The 13,752-nt window shown below is 45.6% G+C and overlaps 1 protein-coding gene across 13 annotated transcripts in view; it reads left to right on the forward strand.

Moving 5' to 3' along the window:
- The window catches only part of PNPLA4 (patatin like phospholipase domain containing 4), a 98,124-nt gene that overhangs the window by 39,643 nt on the left and 44,729 nt on the right, over window positions 1–13,752 (forward strand). For 9 of the 13 annotated variants that reach the window (XM_070785134.1, XM_070785130.1, XM_070785138.1 and 6 more), the window contains 2 exons: window positions 2,122–2,274; window positions 4,455–4,658. In XM_070785134.1, the coding sequence (XP_070641235.1) occupies window positions 2,122–2,274; window positions 4,455–4,586 (285 nt within the window). In that variant the 3' untranslated portion in view covers window positions 4,587–4,658. Of the gene's footprint in view, window positions 1–2,121; window positions 2,275–4,454; window positions 4,659–13,752 lie in introns of those variants that run through there. The other 4 variants (XR_011565422.1, XR_011565423.1, XM_070785136.1 and 1 more) reach the window with 1 other exon arrangement.

The following is a 13,752-nucleotide window of genomic DNA, read 5'->3' on the forward strand; positions in this document are numbered from 1 at the left end:
GTTCTTTGCATCAGGTGGCCAAAGTATTGAAGCTTCAGCTTCAGAAGTGATTTTGCAGCCCAAGAAAATAAAATCTATCACGGCTTTCACTTTTTCCCCATCTCTTTGCCATGAAGTGACGAGACCAGATGCCATGATCCTAGTTTTTTGAATGTTGAGTTTCATGTCAGCTTTTTCACTCTCCTCTTTTACTTTCATCAAGAGGCTCTTTGGTTCTTCTTCACTTTCTGCCATTAGAGAGGTTATCATCTGCATGTCAGAGATGGTTTATATTTCTTCTGACAATCTTGATTCCAGCTTGGGATTCATCCAGCCTGGCATTTTGTGTGATACACTCTGCATATTGGTTAAATAAGCAAGGTGACAGTTTACAACCTCATTTTAGTCCTTTACCAATTTTGAACCAGTCAGTTGCTGCATCTGAGTCTAACTGTTGCCTCTTGACTGGCATACAGGATTCTCCAGAGACAGGTAATGTGGTCCGGAATTCCCATGTCTTTAAGAATTTCCCACAGTTTTTGGAAAGGCTTTAGTCAAAGGCTTTAGTATAAATCAGTGAAGCAGGAAGCAGAAGTAGATATTTTCCAGAATTCTCTTGCTTTCTCCACGATCCAGTGAATGTTGGCAATTTGATTTGCAGTTCCTCTGCCTTTTCTAAATGCAGGTTTTACATCTGGAAGTTCTTGGTTGGCATAATGCTGAAGCCTAGCATGCAAGATTTTAAGCATGATCCTACTACTATGGGAGATGTATGCAACTGTCCAATGGTTAGCACATACTTGAGTACTTCCCTTCTTGGGAATTTGGAGGAGGCCGGACCTTTTCTAGTCCTGTGGCCACTGCTGAGTTTTCCAACTCAAATTGGGTGATGTATTGAGTGCAGCACTTGAACAGCATCATCTTGCAGGATTTGAAATAGCTCAGCTGAAATTTCGTCACCTCCACTAGCTTTGTTCATAGTGATGCTTCCTAAGGCCCACTTGACTTCACACTCCAGAATGTCTGACTCTGGGTGAGTGATAAGGTGTTCTCCACAATTTCTAGCTTTGTATTCCCACATCCACGGCAGGATATTTCCAATCTGGATGTAGCCTGTAGTGTTTGAACTTCAGCTTTGTGTGTCTGTGTGTTTATTGTTAGAGCTGATTCTGGGGCTCAGGACAGACTGAAAGTCTTTTTCACTTGAAACACCATAAGGAATTCCGTCTTTGTGCTTCTTCCGCCTGCCCCCAGTGTCCAGGTGTGCAGAAGCCTGTGGACGGTCCTCGGTCCTGCTGTTCTGTCTCTCCCTCTTTCCTTTGGGCCGAGGTCTGAAAGCACAGACTCTCTTCTGAACAGTGCTCCTGTTGAACACTTCATAGCCCTCTCCCGCCCTTCCACCCACGCTACCCCGAATTCTTCAAGGCTTGAAGCCCTATTAACTCAGGAGTCACTTTGGAGATGAAAGCATTTCTGGTGGTCCTTTATTTATTTACTTTTCACTTGGCTACAGACAATGCCGATTTGCAGTTCTGAAGTTAAAAATGGAGCCGCCTTTTATGGGGGATGATCTGCTCAGTGTCAGAGTCAACTTGGCTTTGCATCCTGATTAGATGATAAATCCCAAGCTCGTTACATGTGGCTTCTTATGCATGTGCCATCATCAGTTAAAAAAATAATAATAATAATAAGGTCTTAAGTAATCTACTCAAAGCTTTGAAACAACTGGAGAGATTTCTTGATTCCGTCCAAATTTCTTGGTTTGGTTTAGTCACTAAGTTGTGTTGGACCCTTGCGATTCCATAGACTGAGAACCTACCGGACTGCTCTGTCCATGGGATTCTCCAGGCAAGAATCCTGGAGTGGGTTGCCGTGCCCTCCTCCAGGGCATATTCCCCACCCAGGGATAGAACACATTGCAGGCAGGTTTTTACCACGGAGCCACTGCAGAAGCCTGTGGGTAAATGATATGCATACAAAGGTTTGCTTCACTTCCAAAACAAATCCAAACCAACTGGTCCTCATCAATAGTAACTCAAGGGCGTTCATACCCAAGGCTCGGATTCTCAGAAGGACGGTGTCGTCTGGGGGAAGTCCACGGTCACTGTCTTCACGTGCTGACCGGGGCCATTCTCTCCGCAGAGGTGGGTGGACGGAGGCTTCACCAACAGCCTGCCAGTCCTGCCCGTCGGCCGCACTGTGACCATCTCCCCGTTCAGTGGGCGACTGGACATCTCCCCGCAGGATAAAGGGCAGCTGCATTTCTACGTTAGCATCACCAACCAGGAAGTACTGGTGAGTCCTGATGTTCCCGACCGTCACAGACCCCCCTGAAACTCTCCACACGCTTCCCACACTTGGCAACTCCATCGTATGTACAGATTTGCATGCATATTTTTTAAAATTTACTTATTTTAATTGGAGGCTAATTACTTTACAATAATTGTAGTGGTTTTTGCCATGTTTTAAATGAGTCACAACATATGTTGTGCATATGGACCTGGGTACCTATAGACTGCGAGTGTGCAATCTTTTTTTTTTTTTTTTTTTTTACTATTTTTGAACTGTCTCTGTGGGACATTTCCCATTTCCTCACTTATTTTTCAGGTCAGCATACTTGGCAAGTTTTCAATGCAATTTTATTTAAAAAAAAAAACAACACTTATTTACTTACTGGTTGTCTGAATTAGATTGTAGTTGCGGTGGGCAGGCTCCTTGTTTCAGTAAGAGGTCTCCAGAGCTCACAGGCTTTCTGGTTGTGGCTGGAGACCGGATGGACTCTGTGGTTGTGGCACTCGGGCTCAGTAGTTGAGGTGCTTGGGCTCAGTAGTTGAAGTGCTTGGGCTCAGTAGTTGAGGTGCTTGGGCTCAGTAGTTGAGGTGCTCGGGCTCAGTAGTTGAGGTGCTTGGGCTTAGTTGCCCTGTGGCATGTGGGACCCTTAGATCCCCCCATAGAGATTGAAACCTGTGTCCCCTGCATTGGAAGGCAGTCTGAACCACTGGACTGCCAGGGAAGTGCAATTTTTATTTTTTAAAAATTTTTTTTTAATATGGACCATTTTTTTTTTTAAAGAATCTTTAATTTGTTATAATATTGTTCCTGTTGTTTATATTCTGATTTTTTGGCCACACGGAATGTGGGATGCTACCTCCCTGGTGGTGGTGGTGGTGGTGGTTTACTCGCTAAGTCGTGTCTGACTCTTGCAACCCCATGGACTATAGCCCGCCAGGCTCCACTGTCCATGAGATTCTCCAGCAAGAATTCTGGGGTGGGTTGCCATTTCCTTCCTGGTAGGTCCCTAAGTTTTCCACTAATGTTTTTACATAATCATTGCCACCTTTTAAAACAATCAGATGATCTCATTTACAAATGTACTGATGGGACTTCCTTGGTAGTCCAGTGATTAAGACTTCTAAAGCAGGGGATATGGATTGGATCCGTGGTCAGGGAGGTAGGTGAGAAAGGAAGTGGCAAAAATGTTGATTCCCTCAATCTAGTCAAAAATTAGTTCTCAGCAGGGAGTGATACTATATACAGGTGTGTGCGTGCTAAGTTATGTCTGACTCTTTGCAACCCCAGGGACTGTAGCCCCTGAAAGTGAAAGCATTAGTTGCTCAGTGGTGTTTAACTCAGACGCGATGGACTGTAGCCTCTGGCTGGAGTGAGTTGCCATGCCCTCCTGCAGGGCATCTTCCACACCCAGGGATCGGGCCATGGCTCCCCCATTGGCAGGAAGATTCTTTACCTTTGGAGCCACCAGGGAAGCCCATTATATGCAGGAGACACTGGCTAAGTCGGGAATGTGTACAGGCATCTAGGGATGGAGCTCAGGGATGCTGCTCAGCATCCTACAGTGCACAGGACAGACGCCCCGACAGAGAAGCATCTGGCCCTAAAAGTCAGTGGTACCCAGGCTGAGAAACCCTCTTGCAGTCTTCGTGTGGAGTTCTGTGTTTTGTTTTGTTTTGTTTTTTGGGGGGAGGAGAGTATGCTGGGGCTTAGTTACCATGCGGGCTTTTCTCGAGCTGCAGAGAGCAGGCTTCTCGTTGCAGTGGCTTCTCTGGTTGCAGAGTACGGGCACTAGGGCGCACGGGCTTCGTTAGTGGTGACACGTGAACTCAGCAGCTGCAGCTCCCAGGCTCTCAAGCACAGGTTTAATAATCGTGGTGCACAGGCTTAGTTGCCCTGAGACGTGTGGGCTCTTCCGGGACCAGGGATGCAACCTGTACCCACTGCACTGGCAGGCAGGTTCTTTACCACCCAGCCATCAGAAAGCCCACAGTTGAGATTTTAAGATTATTTTGTTTATACTGACTGGAAAGCCCTGCAGTTCCATTTTAAGATGATTTTCTTCCTACTTAGTATTATTATTTTTTGTATTGCTAATAGCATGTATAACAAGCAGGCTTTGCTTACAGAAGTAAATATTGATTGACCAGCCCTTTCGTATCCTACGGTGTGTCTCTCTGTCCCAGCTGTCCGTGGCAAACTTGGTGAGACTCAACCGGGCCCTCTTCCCGCCAAGCAGGAGGACAATGGAGTCGCTCTATCGACGGGGCTTCGACGACGCCAGCAGGTTTTTAGTTAAAGAAAATTGGTTTGAGTAGGACGCTTACAACTTGTTAATGGAGAACACAGTTCTTCGGGGAAGTTTCTAATTAAATCCTTTTATAAAAGCCTATCGTCGTTATCAATTTTATTATGAGTTTTTGTAATGCTTGCAGTTTTTAAAAACTTTATTCTGTTTTGAGGTAAATTTACAACGTTATGATGGTTTCAGGTGGACAGCAAAGGGACTCAGACATGCATATGCATGTATCCATTCTCCCCCAAACTCCCCTCCCATCCAGGCTGCCACATGACACTGAGCAGAGTTCCCTGTGCTGGAGAGCAGGTCCTTGTTGGTTCTCCATGTTAAACACAGCAGTGTGTCCACGTCCATCCCAAACTCCCTGACTATTCCTTCCCCCACCCTTCCCCCTGGGAACCATAAGGTTATTAGAGAGTGCCGGGGTCCAGCCCCGGTGGATCCAGGGAATTTGAAGGGGAGACGGATTCGGCAATCAGGATACAATAGAATTAAAGATATAAAGAGTGGTTAAATAAGAATAGCCCAGTGAGAAAATTCAGTGGAGAAAAGAGGCTGAATAACTTGGTTTATGTGGAAAGCTAATAAAATTCCAAAATAAGGAATTTGCGTCACCTACATAAGCCTTAGGCGTCCTCCCGTTCTCCCGAAGGAGAGGAGACACTAAGGCCTCCCCTGTCAGGTCTTAGAAGCCCAGGCAAAATTAGTAGGCTTGACGAGCCTCCACGCCCCAGTTCAGCCAGAAGGTGAGAGAAAGAACGACATGGGGAGACCAAGTTTCGGTGAACAAGGCCCACACTTTATTTTCCAAAGTAGTTTTTATACCTTAAGTTGTACATAGAGCATAATAGGGGAAGGGGAGAGTCAGCAGTAAGCCAGACTTTCTTCCTGCAAACTTATCATATGCAAAAGTTTAAGTGAATTACATCATCTTCTGGCCAAGAGGCCTGTTAACATTTTGTGACTCTTTCTTCAGAAAACTTATTTTTCTCTAAAGGTGATCATTCTAAAGTCAGGCAGCACCCTCCGAAAGCATTAGATAAAGTTGCATTCCTATAGGGCAAAGGTGTGGTGGGCTATAACAAGAAAAAGAATTAACTCAAGGGTCCAAGGTTACAAACATTAAAGCTACTGCTTACATTCCTATACACCAATTATATTAATCAATACACTGCCAGGGACACAGGAGGTAAGGGATATGGAAACTTAGCAGCAAACATTAGCCCAACAAGTGAAAAACCCTTCACCAATACAATTTCTAATCAATCTTTTAACTGCTCAAAGGAATCTGTATTTAGACAGTTTAGAACATCTCATGCCTCTCACGGGTGGGAGGCTGTGAACAATCACATGTGGCCGGAATAACCTTCAGAGGAGTTTGTAGGTTAAAACACTCTTATCACACCCAGGAACTTTATCAACTGGAGCTGTAAGTTAACTCTTTTTCAGAGAGAGGTGGTGGGGGACAGCCCCTCGTAAACTCAGAGGTGTAGATGAGAGCACAAAGCAGTAAAGTAGGCAGACTCTGGTTTTGGGGGTAGATGCTTGAGAATTTCCAGGGGGACTCCTGAGGCTCGATCCCGCCTTTGCATATACCGAGCTTCCTTCCTCATGACCTTTGCCACGGGCAGAGTTCCTCACGCTGGCTCCTGGCAACAGAGTATTGAGCAGAGTTCCCTGTGCTGTCCAGCAGGCCCTTGCTGGTTCTCCATGTTAAATACAGCAGCGTGTCCATGTCCATCCCAGACTCCCTAACTATCCCTCCCCCTGTATCATTCACCTCCTGTCCCCCTGCCTGGGCAACTGTAAGTTCATCCTCTAAGTCTATGAATCTGTTTTGTCAGTAAGTTCATTTGTAGCATTTCTTTTTAGATGCCACACCTAAGGGATGTCATACACTTTCTCCTCCTGTGTATGACTTAAGTCACGCACTGTGACCCTCACCAGGCCCACCCATGCTGCAAGTAGCATTATTTCATTTGTTTCATGGCTGAAGGATATCCCATGGTATGTATGTACAACATCTTCTGTGTCCATCTCATCGACAGAGGAAAGGTCAGCATGTTAGACTTTTAAAAAGTGTATCGTCCCCACATGGCACGCCTTTGACCTGTTAGTGGGAGGATCGTGTAAGATGCTTGAAAGGTCCGTGGAGCATCAGCTTTCTCATGTGTGGGAGGTGAGTAAGTAAGTAAGTGTTAGTCACTCAGGCATGCCCGACTCTTTGCAACCCCGTGGACTGCAGCCCGCCAGGCTCCTCTGTCCATGGGATTCTCCAGGCGAGGATACTGGAGTGGGTTGCCATTTCGTTCTCCAGGGGATCTTCTCAACCCAGGGATTGAACCCGGGTCTCCTGCACTGCAGGCAGATGCTTTGTGGACTGAGCTACAGGGGAAGCCCCCGTGGCAGGTACACGGGCATCACACAGCACGTTCACCTGCAGCCCCCGGGTTCGCCAGGTGTGTCATGACAGCCCCTCCCCTGAACCCATCACAGCCGTGTGGCGTGCGATGGGCAAAGCGTGTCCTTGGGTGCTGTGCTAACAGAAACGGATGCCGACGCCAGTGTGGCCAGGTTCCTCACATCAGCCCTTCAAAGCGCCCCCTAGGAGAGGCATTTGGAAAACCTGGAGAGACTTTCTGACCCAGGTCCTGATACGCTGGCACGGTCGTTATCTGTAACCGGCAGCTCGATAAGTTCCCAGTTGCCCGCTGGGGCCGTTTCCTACTATCTTTGAATCTGTCATGTAAAATTTCATCAGTCATGTCTTTCTTGCTGTAACACTCTTTACTTTGTAACTATGGTAACCTACTGCTTCCATAGATGATTAGAGAAAAGAGATTAGAAGTTAAATAATGTGCTGAAGGAGCAAGCCATATATTAAAACAAACAAACAAAAAAACTCTTAGGTTTCCTAATACTGGGCATCATGTGTGCATACGTGAAGCTGGGAAAGAAAGAACCATGAGGCTCTGGGTGTTGAATTAGGATTTTAAAGAGACCTGGGCAGTTACAATGGAACCTTGTCGCAAAACAGACTTGTGTAACTCAATGAGGCTATGACCCATGCCATGCACGCATGAGTGCTTAGTCGCTCAGTTGTGTTTGACTCATTGCGAGTGTGTGGACTGTAGCCCACCTGGCTCCTCTGTCCATGGGAATCTTCAGGCAAGAATACTGGAGTGGGTTGTCATTTCCTCCTCCAGGGGATCTTCCCAACCCAGGGATCAAACCCACGTCTTCTGCACTGGAGGCGGATTCTTTACAAGCCGTGCCATGCAGGGCCACACTAGACGGATGGGTCACGGTGAAGACTTCCGATACAATGGGGTTTACTGGAGGAGGAAATGGCAACCGACTCCAGTATTCTTGCTGCAAGGACCCCAGGAACAGTGTGAAAAGGTTTCAGTTATGCTGCTTTTTTTTCCTGATTAAAACAGATACACATAATTACTTATATGTATATAAATATTAATCATAGAAATGTTTTTGGTTCTCGGGCACTACACTTACAGTTGAGGCACTGGCTATCAGGGAAATTCAGGGTTTAGTGTATTTCTTGCCTAAGTTATGTCTGCACTGTTGCAAAATTTTTTGAAGTGACAGTGTACATAACTTGAAGCAGGAAGAAAAGCAATTAACTGCGGATTAGGAAAAGTGGATACGTTTTGTTAATGATGATTTTTGTTGTTATTGTTCAGTCGCTAGGTCGTGTCCGACTCTTTGCAACCCCATGGACTGCAGCACACCAGGCTTCCCTGCCCTTTACCGTCTCCTGGAGTTTGCTCATGTTCACTGTGTTAATGATGCCGTCCAACCATCTCATCTTCTGTCTCCCCCTTCCCTTACGTTCAGTCTTCCCTGGCATCAGGGTCTTCTCCGAGTCAGTTCTTCAAATCAGGTGGCCAAAGTACTGGAGCTTCAGCATCAGTCCTTCCAATGAATATTCAGGACTGATCTCCTTTAGGATGGACTGGTTACATCTCCTTGCAGTCCATGGGACTCTTTAAGAGTCTTCTCCAACACCACAATTCGAAAGCATCAATTCTTTGGCACGCAACCTTCTTTTTGGTCCAACTCTCACATCCGTATGTGACTACTGGAAATTATTTAAGAGTAGTAGTAATTATTATTTCATTGTCATTTTATAATTCTATGGAAAGTAGTTTTTATTACTATTAAATTATTAATATTTACAGACAGACAGTTTAAGTGGGCTGAATTCACCATGAAATCACTCACCATGTACTTCATTTTGCTTTTGCTGACTCAACTCAAAGCTTTGCCAACTGCATGCTGATCCATATATCTGTGTATCCTCAGATATGTCCCCTTGGGATAATTCCTCTGCTGATCTTTTTTTTTTTTTTTTGTTTAATTTCCCTTGCTCTTGATTGACTTCAAAAGGGGCAAGAATATGACTCAGTCTTTTCCTTGCTATGGAAAACCTTTCGACTGTGAAGTCCTGCACAACTTGGAATAACACATCCAACTTGATCTTGAAATAAGGTCGTTTTTCAAAAGAACGGACAAGGGAAGGGATCCATTTCACAGCCACTTCTCATGGCTCTTAACACAGGATGCCCAGAATCGACGGTAGGAGATGGGTGATGTCATCTTCCCTAGAGAGGCATCTCAGTCCATACAGGTTGTCGTAACAAAACCACAAACCTTTCCCCTTGTTGTGGATGCTAGCAAGTCCAAGATCAAGGCCCTAGAGAATTCACCTTTCTCCCTGTGCTAGATACTAGGAAGTCCAAGATCAAGGCACTAGAGACTTCCCTGAAACTCTAGTGGTTAAGACCTACCCTTCCAGTGTACGGGGCTGCGGGTTCGATCCCTGGTCAGGGAACTTAAGATCCCACATGCCTTGGGGCCAAAAAACCAAAATGTAAAACAGCAGCAATATTGTAAGAAGTTCAGTAAAGAGTTTAAAAATGGTCTACTTTTTAAAAACATCTCTTAATGAACAAACAAGCATCAAGATACTCTCTGGCTCAGTGTCTTCACTTGGTGGAAGGGGTGAAGAAGGTTTCTGGGGTCCTTTTGTAAGGACACTAATCCCGTTTATGAGGGCTCAACCCCCACCATGTAACCACCTCCCCAAACCCCCCCTTTCTGTTACCATCACATTTTGCATGTTTGAGTGTTGTGTCCTGCTTCTTGCAAGGACACATGGACTGTAGCCCACCAGGTTCCTGTGTCCGTGGGATTCTCCAGGCAAGAATACTGGAATGGGTTGCCATTTCCTTCTCCAGGGGATTTTCCTAACCCAGGGATCGAACCTGCATTTCCTACGTTGGGAGGCAGATTCTCTGCCGCTGAGCCAACAGGGATCATCACATTGGGGGTTAGGAGTTCAATATACGCATTTTCGGGGACATAGCCTGGCGTGCTACAGTCCATGGGGTTGCAAAGAGTTGGACACGACTGAGCGACTGAACTGAACCGAAGGAAACATGCAGTCTGCAGCTCAAAGGGAGTTAGATTCACTGATGTGCAGTGAGGGGAGGGTTAGGGTTAGGGAGGTGTGTACACGAAACCCAGGTAATTCCCTTGGTCATCCCCTCTGCTATGGTCACCTGTGGTCTAGTTAGTGGAAGGCTACCGTGACCTCCTATGGCAGAAGCAAGAGTTGAGATCAGGCAGGACTGAAGATGTAGGTCATCCTGGTGGACAGCAGGCTCTGATCCCGGGTGGTACGAGCGGAAGCAGAGTGGCCGTGATGAAGAGTGAATGAGTGGAGTCAGTCTTAGCTGAGAAGCAGCCGCCAGCCACAGGGCAGGTGTCCTGCAGTCCAAGGCACCAGCAGTGCTCTGGGATGTCGAGTTGATGCAGGACAGTTAAGCCTCAATGCCTCTCAGAACCATGATCCTTCAGGCCTGCCGACTGCAGGAGCTGCCACGTCAAGCCCTTTGAATCTCTCTTTCTCTGTGACTGACTTGGCCGCATAGCTTGTCTTGGGGGATCTTAGTTCTCTGACCAAGAATTGAACCCAGGCCCCAGCAGTGAAAGGACGGAGGCCTAATTGCTGTAACGTTAAGAGTAGCCAAAGCCAGTGTCTGCTATTCATCTTGGCTACTCAAGTGTAGTTGGCAGTTAAAATACATCGGTTCAGTCACTAGGGAAAAGCAGACACCTTACAGATTATCTTCTTCTTAATGTCGTGTGTTTAAAAATCCCCTTGAAGAGAAGCACCAAGGCACCTGTTTTACCATAGGGTACGTCTTTCTAAAGCATCAGAAGGTTGTAAAAGTGTCTTTGTGACCCCCACGGACTGTCGCCCTCCAGGCTCCTCTGTCCATGAAATCTCCAGGTGAGAATACTGGAGTGGGCAGCCATGCCCTTCCCAGGGGACCTGCCCAACCCAGTGGTTGAACCCCAGGTTTCCTGGATTGCAGGCAGCTGCTTCACCGTCTGAGCCACCAGGGAAGCCCTATCACAAGGTGGGCAGACGCAAAAGGATCTCAATTAGGTTGTCAGTTACAGAGACAGAGACTCGCCATTGGTCTCAGAAGGAAGCATTTGGTGCTTCATCGCCATTTTTTGTGCAGCCTAAGAGGGAGGAACAGCGTTTGAATTTGATGATTTGAACACCCTGAAGCTGAAGCAAAGTGTACGAGCTTCTCTGTGATCATTCCTCACGTTGCACGATCAAGTTGTTAGCTTAGCAGCTGTGCAAATCCCTGCCTAGCACGTGGCGAACTGAATGCATGAATGCAGTTGAATGGGTTCTATGGTTTTACAACCTGACAACTGGTTTCCCAGCGGAGTTAAGATTATTTGCCCACTGTAAAGAGCTCTACACCATTCTCTTCAGGGATTTCCAAAGTTACCTGAATGTCACCTTCCTTATTTGGCGAACCAGCTTTTATATGACCAGCTCTGCACCATTCTCCTCAGAAATTGCCAAAGCTCCCTGAATAAGCTTCCTTATTTGGTGACCCAATACCTACGCTAAGCCGCTTCAGTTGTGTCCGACTCTTTCTGACTTCATGGACCACTACCCTCCCCCGCAGGGCTCGTCTGTCCATGAGATTCTCCAGGCAAGAATACTGGAGTGGGTTGCCATTTCCTTCTCCACCAATACCTATATGTACATATTTTATGTACACATTTATATATAAATTTAAAAAATGTAAAAATTTCATAAAACAGTACTCACTATATGTAATTCTTTCTGATATTTTTATTGCATTTTATTAAAAAAAAAAAAAAACATTGTCATGACAGTTAAGTGATTTCACAGCTGCTAATGAGTCAGGAGCTAGAGTTTGAAAACGTTATTCTAACCCGATATTACAACAGAGTCCCTGAAGTTCGCAATTTGTGTTTAAAGTGCCTTTTTCAAAAATAATCACCCTTCACATATGGCATGGCAGAACACATAATTAATACTGTATTTAAAATGCTTATTTCTCCTCTCAGCATAAGTTGGTAAAGATATTTTATTTAACCTTGCACACACTCACTCAGTCTTACCTCTCTCTTTGTGACCCCCATGGACTATAACTGACCAGGCTCCTCTGTCCATGGCATTTTTGAGGCAAGGAGTACCAGAGTGGTATGTCATTGCCTTGTCCAAATCAAGCCTTATGACGACAGAACATCACACACAACTCATTCCTACTCCAAAACCACAGTAATTTTCTATTAATATATTGATTTTACTCCCCTGCTGTGACAAAGCTATACATAATATTCCATAGTTGATTTCATCTGTTAAAAATCTGCAGCGATGATAGTAATCCCACGATGAAGGCTTTAATCGATTAACTACATAACTCAAAAGGCAACTTTTAATTTTCTGTTGCACTGTGGATTTTCAAATACTGACTTTAGCTTTAAAGATATAAACAGCTGATACTGTAGGTCCTGGTCACCTTTGAGGAGCGATTATATAATCAGTGAGCTACTGTCTCTCCCTCTTTAATTTTTTGCTAGAGTAGCTTTGTTTCACAGTGTTGAGCTAGTTTCTGTCGTTCAACAATGTGAATCAGATATATGTGTACACGGACCACTTCCCTCTAGAGCCTCCCTCCCACCCCCATCCCACCCCTCGAGGTCATCTCAGAGTGCCCGGCTGAGGTCTCTGTGCTACGTGGAGCTTCCCACTAGCTGTTGATTTACACGTGGTCGTGTGTATATGTCACTGCTCCTCTCTCAATCCGCCCCCACCTCTGCCTTCCTCCTCTGTGCCCACGTGACCATTCTCTGTAGCTCTGTGTCTCTACTTCTGCCCTGCAAACAGGTTCATCTGTACCATTTTTTCTTATATTCTATATATACGCATTAATATATGGAATTTGTTGTTCTCTTTATGACTTACTTCACTCTGTATGAAAGACTCTAGGTCCATTCACATCTCTACAGGTGACTCAATTTCATTCCTTTTTGTGGCTGAGACATAGTCCATTGTATATAGGGACCATGTCTTTTTCATGCATTCACCTATCAGTAGGCATTTCTGTCGCTTACTTGTCCTGGTGATTGTAAATATCGCTGCAGTGATCATTGGGGTACATGTGCCTTCCTGAATTATGGTTTTTTCAGGGTATAGATGCTTGCTCCTTGGAAGAGAAGCTATGACAAACCTGGACAGCATATTAAAAAGCAGAGGTGTTACTTTGCCAACAAAGGTCCGTCTAGCCAAAGCTATGGTTCTTCCAGTAGTCACCAATGGATGTGAGAGTTGGACCATAGAAGGCTGAGCGCCAAAGAATTGATGCTTTTGAATCGTATTGTTGGAGAAGACTCTTGAGAGTCCCTTGGACTCTAAGGAGATCAAACCAATCAAGCCTAAAGGAAAGGAACCCTGAATATTCACTGGAAGCACTGATGCTGAAGCTGAAACTCCAGTCCTTTGGCCAACTGATGCAAAGAGCTGACTCAATGGAAAAGACCCTGATGCTGGGAAAGACTGAAGGCAGGAGGAGAAGGGGACGACAGAGGATGAGATGGTTGGATGGCATCACTGACTCAATGGACATGAGCCTGACTAAACTCCAGGAGTTGGTGATGGACAGGGAGGCCCGGCGTGCTGCAGCCCATGGGGTCACAGAGTCGGACACGACTGAGCATCTGAACCACAACAGCATATATGGCCAGGAGTGAGATTGCTGGCTCATATGGTAGTTCTATTTTTAGTTTTTTGAGGAACTCCATACTGTTTTCTGTAGTGACTG

This window comes from Bos indicus, chromosome X, assembly GCF_029378745.1.
Source record: "Bos indicus isolate NIAB-ARS_2022 breed Sahiwal x Tharparkar chromosome X, NIAB-ARS_B.indTharparkar_mat_pri_1.0, whole genome shotgun sequence".
In the NCBI taxonomy this organism is placed as follows: Eukaryota; Metazoa; Chordata; class Mammalia; order Artiodactyla; family Bovidae; genus Bos; species Bos indicus.